Raw genomic sequence first — 25144 nt, 5'->3', positions numbered from 1 at the left:
CATAGCAGCAGGGAGCTCAGGATACATCTTACTGTGAACTCAGGAAATAGGAAGCACAATGCTTTGCGCGGACTAGAAGAATTTTAGAAAAGGCAAGGGTTGATTGTGTGATTTAAGATCTCCGAGGACAACTTCTTGCCTGACATAGCTATCTGCGTAGATCTTGCCCATAAGACACAATTTTCCCATCTTCCTTACAAAACTGAAGTATCGTTGAGCTTCCACAGGACTATATCTATCCAGTTAATTGCAGATAGGTTACTCAAACATGGCTTTTTTTTTTAAAAAAAAAAAAAAAAAAAAAGGAGGATGTTGTATTGATAGGTTTCTTTCTTTATATACCAAATAGTATTGCTCATGTTTGCAAACTGTTCTGATAATATATTTTAATGCTCTTTTTATTTAATGCCATTTTAATGCTATTTTATTTAATGTTGCTCTAAGATGGAAAATCAGGGCATGTGGTAAACAATGATTAGGAAATGTCACAGGAAATAACACTATTAGAAAATTGCATTATAGTTATAATAAGGAAACCAAGACAGTAGATGACGAAGAATCTAAAATCAATATTGAACTGTAAGGTCAGGTAATTTGATAACATAGAAAGCTGGCCTCAATGTGTTTTCTGTGCTTGAGTGACAAGTCACTTGATTCTTTACCCAGGAGAGCCTATGATCTAAAATGTTAGACTTACTGATCTTTGTAGTGATCGTATCTGTATGCTAGCCAATATCCCTTTCATGTAGTAAATATTTTATAGCTTTTTTTCAGCTCTGGAGAATACTAATAATGTTAATATTCAAGCAGAGTTCCCCCCACCTCCCCTTTCTGAGGAGGAGTTTAATTTCTCCAGGCAATTGGGTGTATCTATTTTCAGATACAAACTGACCAAGTGACATAGTCAATTGGTTTGATGCTGAGAAAAACTCCAGCTTATTTAGTATCCTAAATAACACTCATAGTCCCACTTCAGGAGCTTTATACAACATTAACTTCTGAAGACTGATTTGTGAGTGCCCTTTGGGAGAAGAAAGCAATTATCTTCAGCTTCTGGCATTATTATCCTTCTTTTGACCACTTTTCCACCTGGTAGGACAAAGATTTTGCCCAACTTGAGAATGTTCAATTAAAATTTTACAGCAGATCAGATCACAAATCAACATGTCACCTGTACCTTAAAAATGTGCCTTTAGTCCTGGAAAGGTATACATATACGGTCAGCTATGTGCGTGTAAGAGGCTGACAATAATGGACAGTTCATTATGGCCGGTCACATGCTAAATGTTTAAAGATGTGCTTAAGTGCTTCCTCAATTTAGGTAAAAATGCTTTGAAGAAAAGAGCCCATAATTAGCCTCAGTGAACTCAAAGGAACCACTCACATTCATTGTTTAATATGTATATATACCTTTTATAGCCCTGAGGTCAATGCATGTATTGACTTGACTCCCTTATGCAGCATAAGAATGCACTGAGGTAAGACTGGTGAACAAAGATTCCTTACAGCATGATCTTAAATAAATACCACACTGAAAGCTCGCATTCTATATGTTTTATTTATTGGTGAATATTAGCTTCTCCCTCCTCCTTTCTTCTCACAAATGACCAGTTATATCTGGTTCTTGGATGTCAGAAGAAAAGAAACAATGACGTATCTTATTGACAAATTAATATCCCGGATTGAATGTTACATTATATCAAAAGTTAAAAGCACACCAGCATATACTGCGCAAAATGTTTAAAGTGCAAAGCTTTTAAGTTTGGGTTGGTTTTTTTTTTTTTTTTTTTTTTTTTTAATAATGCATTGATTGCATAAGATTTAACATGAAATACGGTACACATCTGAAACGTATTGGCACCCAGTGAATCATCCCATAGTTCTCTGGTGAAATCATCATATGCAGTGGGGTCATAGCAGATGCTGATAAAGTACACCATTATCAGCATTGTTTCAATAGAGTCAGTGGAATTAATGAGCAAAGAATTAGGCCCCACACTTTGATGTGTACAGAATTCAGTATTTTTACAGTACTATTTCATACAAACAAAACAAGTATCTTTATTGCTGTCATAAGAATTTCCCGCGTGCTGCTACAAGTTCTTAGACTGTGATTTCTCAAACTCACACCGACAGGAATCTGCTGCAGGAAGATGGTAGCAATTTTAAGACAATAGCCTTATGATTAGAAATGTTAAGGTATGTGATCAGCAGATGACTGCATATTCTCAAGGGCACCGGAGACAAAATGTACTGTGGGATTTGGGACAAAGAAACATTAGGAGATAGATAAATAATTGAATTATCTTAGACAACATTTAAATTACACTGTTTCCCAGTGGATACCACTTTTCTTCATTTAAATGGACACTGCTCAGTTGAATGTTAACAGCTCCCACAAATGTTCCTTTGCTTTTCACAACAAGCTTCAGTATACGGCCTTTGAGCTCTGTGACTCTGTCATATACAACCTGAAATAATATATAGTGAAACAGAAAAAAACATATGGATTTGTGAATCTATTTGACAGGCGAAACACTTACTTCAATACAGCGTTCAGGATGATGATTACAACTTTGTAAAAATTGCTTTAAACTGCCCTCCAGAATCATAAACTACTAACCACGAGCCGAATTCACTCAACTTAGTGACCTTACCTCAGAAATATATTTGACCTTATGTAGACATCAAAGAGATTCTGCCAGCTTAGGCTTGTGAAATCTGATTACCAAGTATTTGTAAATAAATTTGAAACTTGTGGTGTGCAATGCTTGAGAAAAAACTAGGTATACGTAATTTTCCCCATGAAAATTGAAAGTCTAACTTAAGCAGAGATTCGAGCTCAAATGTGAAGGAATATCAGATCTTCCATGATGTTCACCAGGGAATGATAATATGGTGGATTTTCTGGAGAAAAGACTCAGATGGAAGGTACTTATCATGGACAGAGGCACGAAAACATAAGATAGGCAATTCTGTAAAAGTGTAGCTTATTATAATTTTTAAATGTCTTTCCATAGCAGATACTTTGATAAATGGTATTGTTCTGCAAAAATCAGGAAAAAAAAAAAAAGGAAAACAGTTTTGATGTCAACTTTTCTTAACCTATTTATATAGCATTTGTTATGTGTTCCTTAGGAGTGCCTTAAAGCACATTTATGGTGCATTGATATGTCTTACAAAGGTGTATCACATCAATGCAGAGTACCTCAGAATTTTTTCTCAGTACTGTACTTGTGATTAAATCTTGTGCTACATACCAGAATTAAAAAAGATCAAGCCAAAGCAAAATCAAATTTTCTTCTAACCAAGAATTCTATAAAATTTCATATCCGTTCTAGATCCAACAAACCCACATCATAAAAGAGATAATAATCTTCCTGTCTGTATAAACTTTACTATTTCAATACAAATATCTTTATGCATCATTCTGGATGCTAACTGTATCCAAATGTGCCCACTATAAAAATGCTTGCATTTTTTAATGGAATCGTCAAATATTAAACAGGACAGAAAGCTCAGCCCACTCAGTAGAAGCTGTACATGTGGAACATCTCTAAGCTAGGACCCAATTTAGCAAGTGGAACTTACTAAATTTGGATGTTTTTGTTACTAGAGAAGTGCTGTTAATACTTCTCGAATTAAATGCAACAGCTTGCTTAGCATCTCTTCAGAAAATTACCAAGGCCTATAGTTTTTAAAAAATCCTGGAAATTACCTTAATACTACAAGAACACACCGAGGTTAACTAAGAAATGTTAATGGTGTATTTTCTGAATTTTGAAAAAAAACCCGATCTGGAGTGATAGAAAAAGAATGAGCTGCATTCAGAACAGATTCCTATGTTTCAGTCTCTGCATTAATCAAAAACTGCTGAGTGAACTTCATGTGGGTTGACAAAATGTGCAAGAATGCTCTCAGCTAGTTTCAGGCCTGAAAGGTAAGCTTTGTTAAGAGAAGTACATTTAATCTAAAATTTGTATGGCTGGAAATGTTTTTGCTATTTTAGTTGCAATGGAAAATGCTTTAAATTTTAATACCTCTGTGCAGTTTAAAAAGCAAATGCAGTGATGTACTGTCACTTCAGGAGACTGAGAAAGTGAAACTGCCTAAAAGAACTTTACTATGGGTCCTGGTTTATGGCTGGGATACAGCTAATTTTCTTCCTAATAACTGCTATAGTGCTGGGTTTTTGATTTGCTGTGCAATCTGAATGCAGTCTATATGTATGGAACTGCTGAGGAAAAGAAAAGTCAGACTGAGCCCCCTCTAGCTTGGATGTCTGCTGGCTGGACTGCTGAGTCCTCTCTGTGCAGACCCTGTACCTGCTAAGAAGCAGAAATGTCCGTGGGAGACGTCGTTCAGACATGAATAGAGTTTATAAAGGCTCAGCCCCAGCAATGTTCCTCGCATTGAGCAGCAACAGCAAGGTGGTTCTGGACTTCATGGATGGACCCAGGAGGCTCAAAATTGTTGGTTCTCCCAGAGAACCCTCGCTGGCCCCGGGACGCCCCTGTGGGACGACAGAGTGATTTTTGTCTGCACTAGAAGCTGCAGGGATGTTGCAGCAAGCGCCAGTCAGGCAGGACATCAGGCTATTCTGGCAGCAAGCACCAAGGGACAGGACACCAAACTCTTTGGCTTAGGGGGATAACCAGCGCTGTGGGGATGAACAGCCACGGCCACAGGTTGTGGGGGTAAGACAAACTGTCCCACTCACTCTTTTTACCTGGCTTTTACTAGGAAGGTCTTAACAGGGAGCAACATTTCCTTTTCCATTTACAAGCCTTTGGAATTCATAGTATGGAACACCTCTCACGACAGTTGTGCCTGGTACTTTTCGGTTTTGATGTTTACTGCGCCTATTTCACCAAAATTTATGTGAATTAACAATTCCAGCTTTGCTGTCCCCCAATGGCATCTCCCCACCAAAATCAAAGTGAAATGATGAAGAAAATCCAAAAAAAACAAGGACAGGTACAGTAGACGATAATATAGTTTAGAATAAATCTATGGTTTGATTTGATTACTGAAGTGATACTAACGTTACCATAGAAAGGTGCCTTGGTTTTTTGCCAATATATTAAAGATATCACCTTCAGCTGTTGCTTTAAATCACCAAGAAGTGTACATGTAAGCTGTAAGAGCTAAGAAATCTTCAGTACGGTAGATTACAACAGGCGTGAACTGGGGCAATGAACAACTTTCAATCTTTGGACAAAAAGAGGCTTTAAGCTTTGAGCAATGACAGACCTTACAGTGCAGGATGGGTGGTTTTCAAATGATCCCAATAAACAGTTTGTAAAACAGTACTGCAAATTCAGCTGGAGCAAGGTATATATCATCAGGATGTAAGGACAGAAGAAATGTCTGGAGATAGCTGAATTAGGATGTGGATAAAACAAATGCCACCTGCCAGAATTTCACAATCAGAACAGTTAAATCCTGAAATGATTGTGTAGTAAGAATATTTGCCTCCCATTTATACAGCTAGATCAAGCAGAGGTGAGTTATACATGGCCATGCAGCAAATCAGTGGGACAGTTAGAGCCAGAATTCAAGAATTCCTGGCTCCAAAAAGAGAAGCGCTGTTGACCTACAGGGGTCTAATGACATTTTAATCACAAATGCGGGACAGTTGCTTCTCCTTAGGTAGCCATGGCACACTTCCTAGGTTTGCTCTTCATTGTCCAAATTAGCCTTTGATGCACAGTGCTGGAGGAGGCGGCTGTGGCTCCTGGCTTAGCTCCCCTCCTCCCCCTCCATGAGGCCCGCCGGGGCTATTCTGCTTGTTGCAGGCCAGTGTCCCCTCTGCCCCTGGGGGCAACTCAATAACATGAACAGACGGATATGGCCCAGGTGTATTTGCTCACCTCTGGCTGCACCCCAAGGGCAGGATGGAGAAAATTCCCTCTCCTTCTGGCTTCGTTATGGCAACGAGCACTCTGCTTTGTCTTGGATGTTTGCTCATTTCATGGGTGCGCATACATGCAGGCACTCGAGAGACAAACTGAGGACAACTGAGACCATGAAGTATGTCTCAGTGGAAATGCTATACATATGAGCAAGACCCCACTGCAGTTGGTTCTGGTCATTGCCATTTTTCTCAGCAAGGGTTTAAACTTAAATTGTTCAGATTTATTATCCTTTTTTTGTTTTACTTTCTTAGTTTTCACTAAACTACTCTGGAACCTGTCGAGTAACTCTTATTTACTCCTAACACTGGTCTTTTTATTCCTAACAGTGGTTCCATTTTTCTGTGTTCTTTCTCCTCTTCTTCTCAACCTGACGTCATGTTTTAATGCAAAGTTATACCAGTGTAAATGCAACAAACTCCAAAATCCAAATAAAGGAACAAGACAAAAAAAGGAGTGCTCGTTAAAAACAACTCCAAAACATTTGGCATAGTTCATTCTATTGTCAGCCCTCCTGGACTTTCACATCTTTACCCTCACACACGAGTAAAAATCAAAAATAAAATGCACTTTTGCAAGGCTGATAATTTGCTGTAGGCAGTCATAAGCAATAAAAGTACAAAACTAAAACCAAAAATACCCAAGAGAAGCACATTTCAGAATTTTCTCAGTCTTGAACACAGAGAGAAATTAATATACAGCTTCCTTCCAGCCATTTGGCTTTAATAAAAACTTATGAACTCATAAAAAAGGCTAGTACATTTCTGTACACAGTGCTTGGGACAGTAACTAACTTAAAAGGCAGCTGACTTATATTTTTAGCAGTTTTTCTTCCCTGGGGCGGCTTCTGCCTCAGTCTACCAGCCTTGGACAGAAAATGCATACAGAATGATATCACATATGGAAGAACAGAGCTTCTAACAGCACAAGCGATGGGTTTGAAATGTCCAAGTTCAATGGAACCATATGTCCCCACTGCGATTAGCGTTCCTGGTGAAAAAGACCGAGCATCTGTGAAGAAGGAGTTTTGAGTAAAGGATATTAAAGTTTTCATGGAATTTCTCTTAACAGCAGTGGGATGCTCCTTAACCGCAACAAAATCTCCTCCCAGTGACTACTGTCTGACTGAAGATAGGATTTTGGATTGTCTCGCATTCAACTCGATGTCATAATGACTTGAAAGATAATTGCCTTCCAGTGCTGCTGGCTGGTTCTTGTCTGTAGTCCATTTTGGATACTTTACAATGAATGTTGGTACATAATCATATTATATTTCTTTGCTTTAAATATCCTCCAAATGTAAAGGAATTTCTTTAGACAGGTCAATTAGACTCATTCCACTGTCTCTTTGATTGCAAGAAAAGGAAAGAACATAACAAAAAAATACAGCCCAGTTCCCTGTTATTCCACTGCAGTACCGCAGGGAGGGAAATCTGTCTCAGCTGTTAGCAGCAATACTACTCGAGGATCCTACTTACAGAAGCGTTGCAAATCATCAGTGTAAGCAGGTAACTTTTGTAATCAAAGAGATGTGGGAAAGGGAAAAGAAAAATATTAAAACTCCAGGACTGAGAAACTAGGAGATAAGGACTCTTAGTCTCAGCTGACTAACTTAAGCTTTGCCATATCTTATCTACGAAACAGGGTGGAGTGGTAGTATTTTCCATGCCTTATACTTTAAAGCCTGCTCAAAAGTGCATTTGTAAATTGCTTTGAGATCTTTAGGAGATTTGCTATATGTAATAATTATAATCTCCAATTCCACCTACTGTTTGAACCTCATCTGCCTTTACAAAAGAATATAGTTTATGCCACTTCCCATTCTGTCGTAAATGTTTCTCCACACAAATATTTCTTTTCACCCCAGAGGCATGAGCACTTCAGTGGTGTGTGAAATAATTATATATGGCTGTGAACTGTTAGCATTTTGACATAAAAAGAACTGGGCTATTTATTATTATGTTATAAATTTGGTTGTCTATTTTCAAATGTGAATTTGAGTAACGTCATCCATTCAATCAGTAATTTTTATGTTATTGTACAAATCTGCATTCAAAACAGGTTAGGTTTTGGTGCAATGATGCTTGGTCTCATTTGGCTGACCCGTAACTGTGGCTATGGTGTAAGACAGAGCAGTGGGAATAACACAACTGCTTTCCTGAAGAGAAAGACATTAAGAGACTGTTTTACTTCTGAGAAAGACGCAAAGCACATTGTCCCCATTTGTGGTTCAGCTTATGATATGCTCCTTCTTTTTGATCGTACTCATTGCAACAGCTCTAAATGCTGTATTGTTATTTTGTTTCAAGAGCGGGCAAAGAAAATCAAACAACTAAGAAATGGTGGATGAAAGTGAATGGTACTCACAATTTCATTGTAAGTAGGGTCAGAGCTTTTTGGAGCTGTTCTTGTTTTCCTTCGACTGACCTCATAAGGATCTGGCAGAAGATAAAATTCAGCGTGTGCACTTGGGGCAGAGCCATCTGGGAGGTGCTGAAAAACAAAACGGTCATAAATATGAATGCCCATGTTCTAGCAATGAAAACAAATAAAAAGTACCAAACGAAATCTGTACTTTGGGCAGACACAGAAACATGCTACATTCTCGGTATTCTCTTGGCTAAATTGGACTGCTAGTGCAGTAAACAACAGGAATTCTTAGAATTCAGGTTAATATTGAACCAGAAAAATAGAAATGAAATAATACAAGAGCAAGATAAAATTGCCTAGCTTTAATATTTTACATTCTGATGGAAAACCCTTAAGCCTCAATCTACTTTAACTCAGCTTAATCTGATACAAAGTCTAGCCCTTCCATTTTCCAGAGCAATGCATAGGAACTGGACTCTAGCCAGTAAGCTCCTATTGATTTTAACCCCTAAGTAGCAGTGCTGGGGAGAACTGATTATTTCTAAGGGTGTTTCATAAAGCATATTACTACAGAAGAGCCAGGAGCGTTTCCTGCAGCAATATGGGCAGAACAGGATTCTTATAATAGCAGTCTTTCCGATCTCTCCCATCACACAGCTGCAAACTGTCTTTAATTTTCCAGTTCAGATTACTGAACGATATCCCAGATATTCCATCTTATGGTAGCTACTCAACATCAGAGCCAATCTATTAACCAGGCTCAGTCATAAGCTAGTGCTGGTGGGTGGAGAGTTTTTTTGATAACTTCTGAGCAGCTGTGAGGTTATTCCTAAAGCAACATTACAGCTACTCAGAAAACACATTGGTGGTATGAGAGGCTTTAAAAGAACACACAAGAAAAAATCATGAAAAACTATGGCACAGGTACTTTGCCAGCATATGTCACTTTGTGCTTAGCTCATAATTAAGCAGAAACCTCTGCATACCATGCCTGGGCATCAACTATAAACATAGGTCTTATCACTCTGAGAGTGCTAACAATGGCTGCACAATAGCTGTTAATTTCAGTAGTTAGAAGAGTCCCAGCTAAGAAGCCAAGTTACTGAACAGAATTGGTCCTGTTTTACCTCAAACCAGGACAGTTGGTAACACAGTATACAATCAGAAAGCACAAAATGGGGCATATAAAAATATCAATAATTTTAATTGTATTATCAGCATTTTAGGCAGCAAGTTTACCTGGCAGCTCATAGGCAATCCAGTGACAGGATGCAAATGAAAATGCAGGCAAAAAGAAGACATCTTGAAATGTTTGCAACCGATGAGCCCAGAGCATTACACGGGCAGTTGCATTTATATTTCCCATTGTAATTTCACCTGGCTCAGAATAAAATAGTTTCTCAGATTTTGATTATTCACAGTATGTGTCTAGAAATATGGGGCTTTCTACAGGCATTATTAACAACACATCCTTGTGACAGGAGAAACCGCTGGTGTCCTAGCAATAAATAGCTTCTCTACTGGGAAGAAAAACAGTGCTTATGTGTGTGTGAGCAACCGGTTCTTGGACAACCAGTCTCTGTTTTTTGTTATCTGAAACGATCCGTCAAGGCAAATGATGTGGTCAACTGCAAAGCTTGTTATTGCTATCGTTAACACTATACAGGATCAGAGGATGGACTACTCAAATCATTACATATTGTCAGCACTATACGAACGATTAATGTTACTGTTGCTAAGCTCCCCAAAGTACATCTGATTTAAAATATACATGGGATCTAGATAGATGGGATTCAACAGCCAAAATAAGAATGCCATTAAATGGCAGTGAAACTAACAGGTATTTTCTAGGACAGAGTACCATATTGTTAATGCAGGATTTATAATTTACACTGTCCATTTGAAAGCACATCTCTATTGATCTAGGACCATACTAAAACCTCAATCAAGGATTACAAATAACAGTAAATTGAACAGTCTCTTAAAAATCAGGAAGGAGAAAGAAATGTGGCCTTAAATGCCAGTCCAAGGAACCAGGATCCTAACTGTAATCGCGCTCTTCCACTCTCGATGAGTAGATAAGCATCACTGTAACTAGAAGGTCAACAGATTTTAGTTGTTTCAGACAAAAAAGGGAACATGATTAAAAAAAAAAAAAAAAAGGAGGGGGTCAATCTTGAAGAAGACCTTATCACCTCAACTGCAGAGGCCCAGCACAACGATCTTCACTATCTCAAGCATGGAAATACAGCACAGGGACAGTCTTGTAAAACGTCAGGCTTTATAAATCACCTGAGCAGTGTATTGCCTAACCAGGGACCATGTCAGAGCTAATTTCGAAAGCTGAGGTCAGCAACAGCTGCAAAGGAGCCCCCATGGTAGGTAATGGGCTACAAAGGTAACAGAGAGGATGGCTGCATCCATCCGGTGCTGCTCGCCTTTGAGCTGCCCAGACAGGACAGGGTGTCCTCACTTGTGCTGCGCCCCACTGCACACCTCAGGACAACAAAGGCACAGATCACTTCAGCGTCATTTGCATTTGAAACAGGCTCAGTCTGAAGTTCACCTGCCAGGGAAAGAATCCGAGCTGATTACCCTGTGCTTGTTTAACAGGTCCCGGGTATGCTGAAGCGCGTGCCATGAATTCGGAAAAAGTCAGATAAAATTGCCACTACGCTTGTGAGTTGCTCCGTGTACCCTGCTGGCAATGCTGGCATGTTATCCAGCCTTCAGCCAACTAACCTTCCTCCATCAGCCGACTCCTCCCAAATTCTAAGAAAGGCACTCTGCAGTAGTGCTGTGGCCATATGAAACACAGACAGAAAACTACTTCCTCACTATCCCTTTGAACATGGCTAAATACATGCTGAAAGGGGTGAGTGGGAGGAGAGGGTCAAGAGAGAAAATCAAAAAAGAGAATATTTTAGCCATTCAGAGAAGGAAATTCAAGGCAGAGCAGTTGCTCCGGCATCTTTCAGAACTAAAACAAAGCCACTATTCATGAACAGTAGCAATCAGCAGCCAGACTGTTAGGGGTAATTTAAACCGCAGCCACCTGAATTCCTACTAGAGATCTTAGTTCTGGTTGTTGGGTGTCGGGGTTTCCCCCCCCCCCCCGCTTTACAGATAACGTTTTTGCCACTGCACCTTCCCTTGCTGAGGAAAGGCAAACAGGCCAACTCCAAATTCCACAATTGTCCCCGTTCTCCGTCTGCAGTGGCACTGTTACACTATCAAGCAACCAAAAAGCTTCAGCTGAGCACTCTTCAAGCCAGATTCCCTCTTCCCCTTCTCAGCGGCCCTCCTCTGCCTCTTGATAGGACACAAAACATCTAATGAGGGTCTCTAACCATTAAAAAGGCTCTGTCCCACTACACACTCATCATTCAAAACTACCGAGGAAGAACAGGCATAAATCAGCCACGGCTTCACAGGAGCAGAGTCTGGGTAGTTCCTATGATGAGTTTGTGCTGACTTCTCTTTTATCACAGGAGCAGAGTCTGGGTAGTTCCTTCTGTGCTGACTTCTCTTTTGATTGGCATAACAGTCGAATCTTTTCTTGTGAAAAGCCTTCTTCACCAAAGGATTTCTTGGGACAAGACTTGCAAAGGCTGTGGGAGGAGCTGTACTTTGCTATACTCTCCCCTACCAGGCACAAAGAGGGATCTTGGCACTTTGAGAATCATGGTGCAAAAACAAGAGCAGGATTAACATGGCAGAAATATATTTTTTTTTTAAATCTAAAGTAGGTGAAATTCAAAGTAAACTGTTTTTTAAGACAACTGCCATGGCAGGCAAAAATCCCAAGCTTTCAGGCAAACTAGTCCTTTTTCTCAGGCTTTCCTCTATGAGTTGAGCATTTTTTTTTTTTTGAATAAAGGAGAATGGAGAAAACATCAGTATATTTTTTTTTTCTTTCTAAAGATGATGTCTTCTGTCATATTACAGTGTCACATTTAGTGAGCAAAACCCCTGGATTATCCTTTCACTTCTAACTCAGACTTCATTGGCACATTCACAAACTTAGGTGAACATGAAGAATATCTGACCTAAATGCCTGTCTCATTTGCACCAAAGAATATCTGTTCTGATGGGTCCATTATAAACACAGAGTAAGATTTCTAGCAGACTTACGAGTAATTCTGAAATCCAGCAAAAAAACCCCTTTTGTTATTATTGATGGATCAAAAATCACTGACTTCCGTCCATAGTCCAGGCCAGAAGGAAAAGGAAAATGAAAGGGTACCTTGGGAACGCCATTTTGCACTTTAACTGCTCTCTAAAAGCTTTACAGCTTGAACATACTTGTGATCAAGCAAACAGAAAACCCTAAAGTTTTAGATTGAATTCTATTTATGTTTAATTCTGTAGTCATTTCACTAACCCAATACCAAAGGAAGTTTACTTCTTTTAAAAGAAGTTACTCCCCACTTAAATGACTGTCTTAAATCTTCGATTGTGATGCTTGTAAACAAATTCAGGCTATAAAAATCTGTAAGGCTGGAAAGGTATAAAACCAAGTTCCTGACCGAAATGCCACAGCTCTCCTTGCCATGCCTATGGAGAAAAAAACCCTTGCACCAGTGATTTTGATCTGCAAATAAAAAAAATTGAGTTTAATTTAGAAGCTGACTCCCTGTACTTTCTTCAAATACAAACAAGCCACTACTGGACAACTTTCTCAGAGAATGACCTGCCTATTTGACCCTGATAATGACTGATGTTTTTACGGAACTCAGTTACAACTGCCTGTATATATGTTGAAACAAGCAGTTTATTTTTGAAATGTTGTTTTCTTCTAAAGTCAGGCAGAAGGTGATGAAAATATTTAAGAATAAGGGTGAGTGAAGGAGAGGAAATAATACTCAGGATTTACTTCTCTCCAGATCTGTAATTCAATACTCTAAAACTAATACAAACCTGTATCTGTTATGGCTGTGTTCCATTTTTCACTCCTATTTTATTTTCCAAAACCAAAAAACTATTGATATTTACACACAGAAACCCATGCAGATAGGTTATGTCCTGTGTAATTTAATTTTAAATATACTAGCTGTAGCTGGGAAATATTGGATGAAATTCAATTAATTTTTCCACAAGAATTACATTATCCTAATGACTTTTCTCCCTTGATCATTACTAATCATCCGCAACCCTCCTTAAGTATGGATTCTTTGTTAGCATTACGAAAAGCCTAACTACTTTTTGCTATATATTAAACTATGTAATTTAGCAGTCAATATGAATATTGGGCTTTACTCATATGAATTTTAAGGAACATTTTATGATTTTTAAAAAATACACTATAAGGATAATTTATTGCAAAGCTTTTTAAAATTCACTTCATCCTAAGTAACATCAATTTTTTCTTTTTAGGTGACTATTGCCTCGAATTTAAATCATGTCATCAGTTTCTCTTAGTGTTAGACATGCAGATATTTTTCCACCTTTTGTCCTAGAGTGAAACAGATTGATGGTTCCAGAACATTTGATACTTCCAGCTGCTGTTCTCTTTTTCCTTTTTTTCAATTTCAACCATCTTCAAAAAAAAAAAAAAATCAAAGGTGACTTGTATTAACTAATGCCACCTTTTCTCCTATATAAATAGCTTCCTTTCTTCCCCCAAAATTAATTTCCTGGACAACTTCAAATCTCAGTTGCTTTCTTCCCCTTCTTCAATGAAAAAAAAGTATTCCAGGCTTTAGAAGGGCTCCCATTTCAGCTACTGGGGCCAAATAAAAAAAAAAAAAAAAAAATCATTCACTTTGCCCGGTAGCTCTCTCAGTTTTCCTATCCTTTACCTTCAACTTGACTTTTTCTCTTACATGCACTGCCGTGAGAATTTATCTTCTACATAGTGAAGGACCCCAAAATATCCCTTAATGTTTAATATTGAGATATCCTTACACCTTTAAAAATCATATCGCTATAGCAAGTGGTTAGAAAAAAAGCTTCACAGCTACAAAACAAAATGTTAATACATTAACAGTTAATACATTAACAGTAGACATGAGGCAGATTTGATTATTATCCAATAAAGGAGAAATAATTAAAAAAAAATCCACAGAAGAAATCAGCCTCGCACCCCAGCGACCTGTATAAATTACTAGCTGCCTCTTGACTAAATTAAAACAAGTAAGAAATGTGGAAAAGCCATCACTGCTGCTACACTGTCTTTCACTTTCTGCAAGACCCTGCGTAACTTAGCAGAGAAAGGCTAAACCCTGTCTTTGGAAACTGCAGCTTAATTAACAAATACAGCCTCTGCCTTAGAAAAAGATAACATCCTCTGGGCTAATTCTAAATTTAAAGAGCTGAGAATATAATCATCACTAAAACAATGATATTACAAAGCAAGAGGTTCCTTCAAAAACAGATTAATAAAATATATAAACCTTCAGGACAAACGGGATTGCTTTGTGAATGAGCGGTTGAGTTGTTACTTCATAAACCCTTCAGTGGGACTGAAGACCCTTCCTTGTTTTCCTTTGAGCTCCGCATATCCCAAAGCAGCGAACACCTCTTTTCTACGCTGCTACTAAGCTTTTAGTTTTCCTACCACAAAATATTTTCAAATTAGTTCAAAGAAAATTCAAAATCAAATCACATTTGTAGTAATTAAATAATAATTAAAAAGAAGATAATCCTCTATATCGCTATGGTGCACCCTGCACTGTCTGCTATTGGCAAGACAAAACAGAAAAGCGACCAGCCAAAAGTGACTGCACAAATAAGGTATTTTTTCCCAAACAACTGCTTTTTTCACCTAAAATTTGAAAACATTCAACTGCTTCTCTGCAAGATAAGTTTTATTTTATTATATATTCTGATCCAAATTTTTTCCCTTTCTTCTCTGTGAGCAACTTCATTCCTATTCCCAACTTCTTTCCTATCTCATGCATACATCCAGGTACGTACATAAACAGAGAAGACACACTACGACAGAGGTCACTGGCATGGAGGTCAATGGCAAAGCAACAAAAAAAAAGAAATTAAGTTTATCTTGCTGTAATGCAGGGGAATAAAAGATATGTGGCTTCAGAACAACATGTATATTTTGTTTCAGGGAACTTCTGGAAAGCATTTTTTGAGCAGGCATTTTCTACCTTCCAGAAATCTGATGGTGTCATTGGGGCAAGCCTACAGATGGTTTTATCATTTACTATGATAAAAATGCAGAGGTGCTCTATCCGTGTTATTGATTTTAATCTCCAAATACAGCTCATTCACTTTGTGTGGTCCAATACCTTCAACATCCTCATCAACCTGCCTGTTCTGCATGCAGCATGCAGGGCACCAAATGGGCGAAGAGTAGGTGCTGTTTATTCATGAAAAAAGTGTACTTTTCTCTCATAGTTTATTCCAGCCCCTTCTCTCCCCAGTGAAATAAGTCTTTTTGGAAAAAAAAAAAAAATTAAAAAAAAAATGCAGGTTTACTGGTTTGGCTTTGTTTGTAGTAGAATAGCAAGGACTTGTGCAGTCTATCAATTAATGAAGGATGGTATGCTGCATTCCTAACGGGGAAAACAGTGCTGGTAAAAATAGAGTCAAGAGCTGTCCTGAGTCACAAAATCTCTAACGAGTGAACCAGTCCACACTCTCCAAGGTCTTCTGGCTGTCAAATGGGAAAAACTAACCCTCAGTCACCGAGACAGAAGGGAAGCACCACAGTTAACACCCTGCAATGAACACACCGGTTCTGCGCAAAAATGTGGAGGTGTTGACCTATCCTGCTGTATATGTGAGGTAGGATCACAGAATTATAGAATCGTTTATGTTGGAAAAGATCTTTAAGATCATCGAGTCCAACCATAAACCTAACACTGCCAAAACCACCACTAAACCACGTCCCTAAGACATCTGCATGTCTTTTAAATACCTCCAGGGATGGCGACTCAACTACTTCCCTAGGCCCCTTCAGGTAGTTGTAGAGAGTGATAAGGTCTCCCCTCAGCCTCCTCTTGTCCAGGCTAAACAACCCCAGTTCCCTCAGCCACTCCTCATAAGACTTGTGCTTTAGACCTGTCACCCGCTTTGTTGCCCTTCTCTGGACATGCTTCAGCACCTCAATGTCTTTCTTGTAGTGAGGGGCCCAAAACTGAACACAGTACTCGAGGTGCAGTCTCACCAGTGCTGAGTACAGGGGGATGATTACTTCCCTAGTCCTGCTCACCACATTATTCCTGATACAGGCCAGGATGCTGTTGACCTTCTTGGCCACCTGGGCACACCGCTGGCTCACATTCAGCCAGCTGTTGACCAACACCCCCAGGTCCTTTTCCATCAGGCAGCTTTCCAGCCACTCTTCCCCAAGCTTGTAGCGCTGCATGGGGTTGTTATGACCCAAGTGCAGGACCTGGCACTTGGTCTTGTTGAACTTCATACTATTGGCCTCAGCCCATCCATCCATCCTGTCCAGATCCCTCTGTAGGGCCATCCTACCCTCAAGCAGATAAAGGTATTAAACAGAACCAGCCCCAGTACTGAGCCCTGGGGAACACCACTTGTGACTAGCCACCAACTGGATTTAACTCCATTCACCACCACTCTTTGGGCCTGGCTATCCAGCTAGTTTTTTACTCAGCAAAGGGTACACCTGTCCAAGCCATGAGCAGCCAGTTTCTCCAGGAGAATACTGTGGCAAATGGTCCTAAAGGCTTATACTAAAGTCTAGGTAGACAACATCCACAGCCTTTCCTTTGTCCATTAAGTGGGTCACTTTTTCACAGAAGGAAATCAGGCTAGTAAAGCAGGACCTGCCTTTCATAAACCCATGATGGTTTCATCACCTGGTTGTCCTGTACTTGCCACGTAGTGGCATTCAAGATAATCTGCTCCACAACATTCCCCAGCACCAAGGTCAGACTGACAGGCCTGTAGTTCCCCAGATCCTCCTTCTGGCCCTTCTTATAGATAGGTGCCACATTTGCTAACCTCCAGCCTACCAGAACCTCCCCGATTGGTGAAGACTGTTGATAAATGATAGAAAGTGACTTGGTAAGCATCTCCACCAGGTTCCTCAGTATGTACGGGTGCATCAGTGTTGGTCTGGCTAGAACCCACACATGGCCTTCTTCCAGCCATTAAACTCAAAAGGGACAAATTCCACCTTCACTTACACTAGGGTACAACTGAAATAAGCGATTTCAATGGCATCGGGGGAGCTGGCACAGCCCTGCATCCCTGTAGCATGGTAGAATTTGCTACTGGTCTCCATCAGAGACTAACTAAAAAGCACTCTGTGGTTAGGGATTTTTTTTAAAAGGAACAAGTATTATTTGTTAAATATTTAACAAAACCAGTTTTTTTCTTGTAAGGAGAAAGACAGTTCTGGGAAACAGGCTGGATCCCAAAAGATTTGGGGCTTCCTGAGGACTATGGAAAATGCTTCTGATCTACCTCAGTCATTTGAGAGAAAAGCCCATCTAACTCTGCTTAAAATAAAGTAAATAAAATGAAAGCTGGCCTGTGATGCCCAGAAGGTCATAAGCGTTTCCCTTCCAAGCCTTTATTTCTATACAGCTCTGAATCCAGAACCAAACACTTTGAGAAAGATGAAGAAAAGAACTGAGATGTAGTTCTGACGCCCTGTTTATTATCTTGATGATCCAGAAAGAGTTGTATATTAGGATAGACACAATTTCCAATGAAATGGGGAAGAGTCTGTACAACCACAAAGGACTGTAACTGTCAGGTAAACCAGGCTCATGTCTTTTACTGACCATTGGCAGTAGCAGACAAGGAGGGCTGGAATCTAGCTCCAGCAAGAAATGTTACAGCTTTGTGTTCATTTACTGTTCCTGAATAAACAAAAAAGAAAAATGTTTTAAAATGGCTTGTGTTCATCAATCTAAATCCTGACCTCTGAGACCCCTCTAATACTTCTCCAGTGCTCAGGACAAGATTACTGCGTGCTTCACGTAGCACCACATGGGTATAAAAAAGTTACCAAAGATGCAAAAATAATATAAAGGATGGCAACTGTATAATCAGGAAGTGTGAATATGTTAAATGTATGACTCCCAGTAGAAGATTTGAGCAAGAATCACATAGAAGCTTTTTTTTTCCCTGAAGGAGGTGACAAGATATGTTCTAGATTCCTGAACCACATGCTGTATTACTATCTTTAAGTCATTTAAACTCCACTTTTTTGCATAGATGAAAGAAATCAAGCTTCAGTCACACTTTAAAATTACATTATTCTATGGATAAGCAACATTAAATTCCATTGCTTTCAACCCTGTATTATTGTTGTGCTTGGAACATTTAATTTTCAGGACTTTTTAGCTGCAGAGTCTATGAAACTGGCTGAGGTAACACTGATCTAGTTTGGACCCTTCGAAACATAGATCCCAGAATTTCTCCTGTCTTGAATAAAACACAGGGGAGAACAAATACTTAAGACAACACCCCCATTTCTCTTTTATTTTGAAATCACTCAGGATTAACACCATCGTTTCCTGTTAGAGGGCATGAAAGAAAATTAGCCTTTGAGAAAAAGAACCCAGGCAAATGCTTTTCTGTTTCTATCTTTTTGTCACATACGTATTCTTTTCTCTCCTTGCCTAGGCACAGATAGTAAGTGAATATAAAAATGCATAAAGAAATAGTGACACTGTTATCCATGCCTTCACCCTGCGCTGTACTTCTTCTCAATTTCTAAATTAATTTTAAAAGTCTGTATATGCCTGATCCAGACTATTTTCAATTTCTCAAACTCTACAGAGCTCTCTCCACTTTTCTTCAGATTATTCTACAGCTTGCCTTCTCCCTTTGTAAGGAAGTATTTCATTGTATGATGCATGGAATTTCTGCTCTTTAATTACCTCTCATTACTTCTACTTACGCTTTTCCTCAATGTCCTAAATAATTCCTCTTGAACCTTGCTGTCTTCTCCCTGAAATATTTACATAATTGACTTGTGTCCTTGTTAGTCTGTTCTTAACTAAGTTAAGTTTCAGTAACAATAAATCACTCCTGGAGAATCAATCAGTCCCAAGTAACTCTACTGAGAACTGTTCTTTGAACTTGTATTCTAGTTTTAAAAAAACGTCCTGAGAGAGATATTTTCCTATCAAAGCCTTATAAAGATGAACTACTTTCTTTCTGCAGCATGACACCAGGATCTGGCCTTTCTCATTGGCATCTCTCATAGCAACCTCACGTCTCACCATTTGCTTGTTTTATCTTCACATTACCGTGGGATACAGATCTATACCTCCCCAAGGAAATACTTTTCATTTGTCCAAGCTGGTTGTAGGGTTCTGGAAATTACTTTTATTCTCTTGATCTTGCTCTGTTTCCACTATTATTTTTAACGTTTTCTTCATTTGCAACCAGTGGCAAATTTAATTTATGTTCCCCTTCATCTCCCAGATCACTCATATTACTAAACAGAGCTCACTGTTGTTGGTTTTTTTTTCTTATTCGACACATATCAGCTACGTAGGGAACTTCTTATTTAAAAATTAGCAGCTAGAATTTAGAGCTGAGGCAGTACTGCGACTGTGACAGATTAAAGGGTTTAACAAGAAATAATAATACAACTTCCTGTACAACATATTTGTCAAACACATTTCATGACAAATATGTTAGAATCCAACAGTAATCCCTGTGCCACAAGAATGGACCTCATCTCTTCCCAATTTAAACTACTGCTGAATAGTAGTACCCTTTGTTTGTAGGTGTTCAGCTAATTTTCAGTCCAAAAGAGAACATAGTCTATCTGAGCTAATTTCCATTCATTTTTAAAGTAAAAGCATTTTCTATGAATATAAAATGAAATTCAAATTCTGTATAAACTAGAGTTAGTACAAGAGCTTTCTTTCCATGGCTTTTTATTCTGTTTTTCTGTGTCAGTCTATGGAGAACTCCATCTGAATGCATTACTTCCTGCCATCAGCCAAACTGCTGATTTCATTCCATCACTAATACTTTTTGAGTAACTTTTTTTCAGCTCAAAGAGGTTTTTTCCACTTGTTTTCCATCCCTGGGTGACTGACCAGGCTTGGCCTACCTATGCAACTTCTTCCCAATCCCTGTGGGCTGATCCATGGGCCCCAGTAAAGAAAGCAGGATACGTTCATAACATTCTGAAAGGATAATGTGGCTTTCTATTTAATTGGCAGGCATAGCGTTGTTGGCAGGTAATATATTTTCCATTTAAATCTATATAAAGATATTCATAAAGTGTAAAAGTTAGTGGGCCCATGAGAGGAATGATGGGAACTAAGACCAAACAAAAATCCCCACCGCTTACCCACCTCAAGCTAGAGACAAAACCCAGCAGAGGCAGCGGAGCATCTACCTGTACCGTACGTGGGAACTTCCCTCCCCTCCATCCCTACCCCTGCAGTCTGAGAAACAGATTTCACCCCTGTGGCTTAGGGAAAGCTTGGCTCTCACCTTTCTTCCCAAAGCATTTAAGCCACCACATCTCTCAAACGTTTTTGGAAGCAATTTGTACTCGGATGGTGTAGGACACGAAATGGAAAGAGGCTGGATGTCTGTGTAAGCCTAAAGCTGATTACTAATTCGTCACCCACATATCAGCTATCCCAGAATCATTAATCACCAAGAGTGGTACATGACAGCTTCAGAGCTTTTATAAAAGGAAAGCTGGAAGTAGTTTTGGAAAGTACTGTAGGAGTTTATTTTTCTTCCAGCAAATTTTCCCCCTGTAAAATTGGTTCTGAATTCATCACCCACACACGCTTTCCTGAATTCTAGTAACATTTTACATTTACTGGCATGAGGTTCAGGATAAGTTGGCTTTGTTTCTCCTCCCCACTACCCCTGAGGACTTATTCTGTCCACAAGAAGTAATGGGCAAAAACGTTTAGCAGTGAGGATTGAAAGTTTAGCTGCTTATCTAGAAAAACAGGGCATGCCTGAAGTCATGGCAATGAAGTCGGCAGACAAAGCAGACTTCCTTCTGAGCCAACGCTGAACCACTCTTCCCTTCTGGTTGTCTGTGAAGCAGGAAAAGAAATATATTAGCCAACCTTTTCTGAACTTCAGAAATGGCTACTTCTTTTGCCACTGGTGTCTTTGAATGAATGAATTGAATAGATGAGGAAGCCCAGCAGTGCAGCAGTAGGTAGCTCGGCCGTTTCTGGCTGTGCACTACTAAAGTAGCCCATAGTCCTCTCTACATAATACCTGGTATGGTCTTGCTTTCCCTCATTATCTGTGTTGGTTAATACAGATGAATGGAACTGAACTTGAGCATTTCAAGTTCAAAACCTAGGTGTCTTTTCAGCTTTCATAGATCTACCTCCACAGCTTCTACGCAGACCTAGGACTCTATGTTTTTAAGGTGGCCTCTCAGGCTTTCTTCCTAGTACTCCCCCTGTGCTCCTGTTCCTGTCTGCTGCCATTTTCCTGGGTATTGTGCTGTCACAGCTGGACTGGTTTTGCCCTTAGCTACAATAAATCCTTTCTCGTGCCAAAACAAACCTCCCCCCAGTTCCTGTGTCTTCCTTCTAAGACCACTTAATGCACTTTGCCAAGTACTGCACTATTTTGTTTGCTGAAGGAGCCTGCCCTGTCTCATTCCCTCCTGCTGCCACATCCTCCATGACTCAGAGGTCTCTCCATATAACCTCTCCAGTTTTCATCCCTCCACAAAGGTTTCCTTCTAGCCCAGCTTCACTTTATTAAGGCAATATTGCCTGTACTGCCTATGCATAAAGTACCCGGTGTCGCACTGTCTGAATTTGAGTGAGGAAGCAATGCCCCAAGAGACTGACTTAAAATTACATACTATGTCTGTTTGGAAAACTGCATGTTATTAGCATCGTGGCTTTTGTGTCTTTGAAAATTAAAGTGTTTTTCCTCAGCAGTCTTAGTGATGCCATTCAAATCATAAGTAGGAGCACTGAGTCTGATCTGAGTCACCTAACTTAGAATTTCAGTATTCAAATAAAACTATGAATTGCTGAGGAAAGTCTTGAGATTGAAACATTGTTAGCATCTTATAAATATCCACTGAATAGAACTCGTCTTCATCGTGCATCCACCGTCTTAAAGCACAGACAAACACTTACAACCAGTCTTAGATCTCTCTGTTCAAACAGTTTCTCTGTCCGCATTGCTGGTCTAGATGCAAGTATTTTCTCAGTGAAAAAAATATAGTTTTTGCTTTACAGGAGGTTGGATTAGACTAATGGTCCCTTCCAGTCACAAAAAACTATAAGTCTGTTCTTCTCCATTGTTGGTTTTTGAAGCATTTTTGATAGTTTTCTTCAAGTAGGACTAGCTTTCCTAACACGACTGAAATGTTGCAGTGGTAAGGGAGAGGACATTCTGAAGCAGATTGAGGGATGACTGAGTTGTACATCTGCAGTAAATCTGGCACATGTGGATGCATCAGACCAAAAGTGCCTGCACCGCGGAGTCTGCGCATACACCCACATTAGAGAGTCCTCTGGCAGGTCCGCACCAGACCAACACTCACTCAAGTGCCATCATGGGTTTTGTTTATGACATCCCACATGAATGGTGTTGGCTTCATGAAAATGCCCTGCATTGCACTCTTTCCACCTCCTCTTTTAAAGAATCTATGCGGCACTTGACAATGGCTATAAATGCCACCAGCTCCTTATGGATTCCCTTGTGCATTGTTTATTAATATATGATTTGGACAGCAGGATCTAGATCTTCTATTAAAACCCCTAAAAGTGAACCCACACAGATAGTAAATAAAAGTTATTTACATGGATCAAAAGTCTCTATCACAATTCCTGTCAGTTCTGTGAAGCTACATTTGGGATTAATTTAACCCACTACAATTATTTTCACATCTGAACACATCATAAAATCTCTATAAAGAGATAAATTAAATGGGGAAGAGCAGCACAAAAATTATTTACTATAAATTACGAAATAAAACAAGATAGCAAAGTAATCTCTGCACAGATGAACCACTAAAATATAATTAGTGAGACTCTGCAAAAGACTGAATATACCTGAAATAGCTTTAACATGTCTTGAATAAGATATGATCTTGGCATACTTTTTAAATCCCTGCTCAGCTCAACTGAAAAAAAAAAAAAGGAAGGAAGGAAAAAGAAAAGAGAGCACGTCAGAGAGATTGATCTATATGACTGGAAAGCTGAGAAGATTACTAATAGGATAAAGAACCTTTCTGTAATATGTTACTACTGTGAAGGCAGTCCAGCATCACAGTACCCCAAAGCACTACTATTTCATATTTCAGATCAGATGATGATGGATGGATGGCCAGATGGAAGGAAGGAATCCGAAGCCCAGGATTTAAAAACCTCATTGCCTAAGTTAGGCTGCTAAAATAATGACCTTATTTTCAAGTCATGAATCATTGTTAGTCTTACTGAATTTGACTCCTACCACTTCTCTGCAAACTCACTAAAATGGATTTAAGTTATCAACATTCAAAAGCTTGACCATTACTTAATATTGTATTGTCCCTTTACATAATGAAGTGAACTGAAACCTGGGTTTTATGTTTGCTATACACAGCTATCTATGCTGTAATTTATTTTCCTTTAATTAAATAGCTGGAACTTTCTAAGTTAAAGAAAACTGTTAGGAGCCTCTACACTTTAAATGATGGAAACAAGGAGAAAGACTGTTTCTGACATCTGTAGCTCTGTTTGTGTGCATCTCCACATCACCTGCCTGAACTCATAGTAACAGTATCAGCATAGCAATCACTTAAATATACCCCTACCACCAACTAGAACTTTACTATAAGTTTGTCAAAGTCACTTAGCTTTAAAAAGTACAATGGAAAAAATAAAGAGGGTCTTATGCTATATCCTGAAGGTAAAGTTCATATAAATTGGACTTGTCAGCAGAGGCGGCTCTCACCTGTCAAGGTGGTGCATAGGATACAAAAGACAAGTCTTTCAGGACAGAGACTTATTGGATATTATAAACCAAAATGAGCATGCTTGAATTGCAAATCAGAAGCCAGAGTGGCCAACAGAGAACAGTTGGAGCTACGTAAGCCTCATGTGTGTCATACAACTAATTAGATATTCACCCTCATTTTCTTATTGGCTGGTGCTCACATATGCTCCTCAGTGTGGCCCCATTTAGGGAAAGTGATTGCAGTCCAGTTTGGGATGGAGGCAGCATCAGCATATGCAATGAGAACCCGCAACAGTTAATAAATACTTTAATCTGCTAGCTAAACAAAGATAGTGACGGATCTCTTTGCCACAGCCATTACTTGAGACGTGAGCAACGGGGAATTCAAGAGCACATCTAAGTGGCCAAATTCATTATGAAACAGCAGACACGATGCTTCAGCCGAGAGATCCCACACGGCACCAGCTAGATCTCCCAAGATATCCTCATCAGCCAATGTCACCTGTCCTGCGCTGTGGGAGCGCTGCCAGCTTCCCCCTCTCATAGTCTGGCTCCAGCAACCCACAGCGTTTACCGCTTCGCCTGGTGACAGAGAGCATGTTACAGAGCTGAGCATCACCCCACCAAACAACATTGCTTAAAATACACCACTGTTCCCTTCACTGAGCTCTTCCCCGTTCATAGACCAGTCATGCCGGCCTTGAAAGAAATGTATGGATAATCAACCAATAACACAAGGCTGACATCCTACAAAAAGTCATGCCGCTGCATGATGCCTTCTGTCTGACTGGTATCAAAATATGTCAGCTGAAAGGGCCAAAATAATCATCAACATCGTTTTTCTATATGGCCTGGAAAAGGCCATTACCAGCCGTGAAGGAAACCCAGTTTCTGTATCAGTCCCATACCTATAACCATATTGAGCAAGCTCAAAGGAAGAAAGCAAGTGTTAAATGATGACAGAACAGACTTATTATTTTGAGTTAAAATTAGTTATTCCAGAA

General features: G+C 39.4%; 1 protein-coding gene across 1 annotated transcript in view; it reads right to left on the bottom strand.

Moving 5' to 3' along the window:
* Window positions 1-2318: 2318 nt before the first annotated feature.
* PIK3C2G (phosphatidylinositol-4-phosphate 3-kinase, catalytic subunit type 2 gamma) overlaps window positions 2319-25144 on the bottom strand; it is a 212740-nt gene continuing 189914 nt past the window's right edge. Inside the window, exons 36-37 of the mRNA XM_009879655.1 lie at window positions 8283-8408; window positions 2319-2471 (exon numbers count right to left, since the gene is read on the bottom strand). Coding sequence (XP_009877957.1) covers window positions 2319-2471; window positions 8283-8408 — 279 coding nt within the window. The remainder of the gene's footprint in view (window positions 2472-8282; window positions 8409-25144) is intronic.

The sequence above is a fragment of the Charadrius vociferus genome, unplaced genomic scaffold, assembly GCF_000708025.1.
Source record: "Charadrius vociferus isolate BGI_N301 unplaced genomic scaffold, ASM70802v2 scaffold90, whole genome shotgun sequence".
NCBI lineage: Eukaryota > Metazoa > Chordata > Aves > Charadriiformes > Charadriidae > Charadrius > Charadrius vociferus.
Note: the sequence above shows the minus strand (reverse complement) of the source record. Positions and strands in the feature narration are given on the sequence as shown.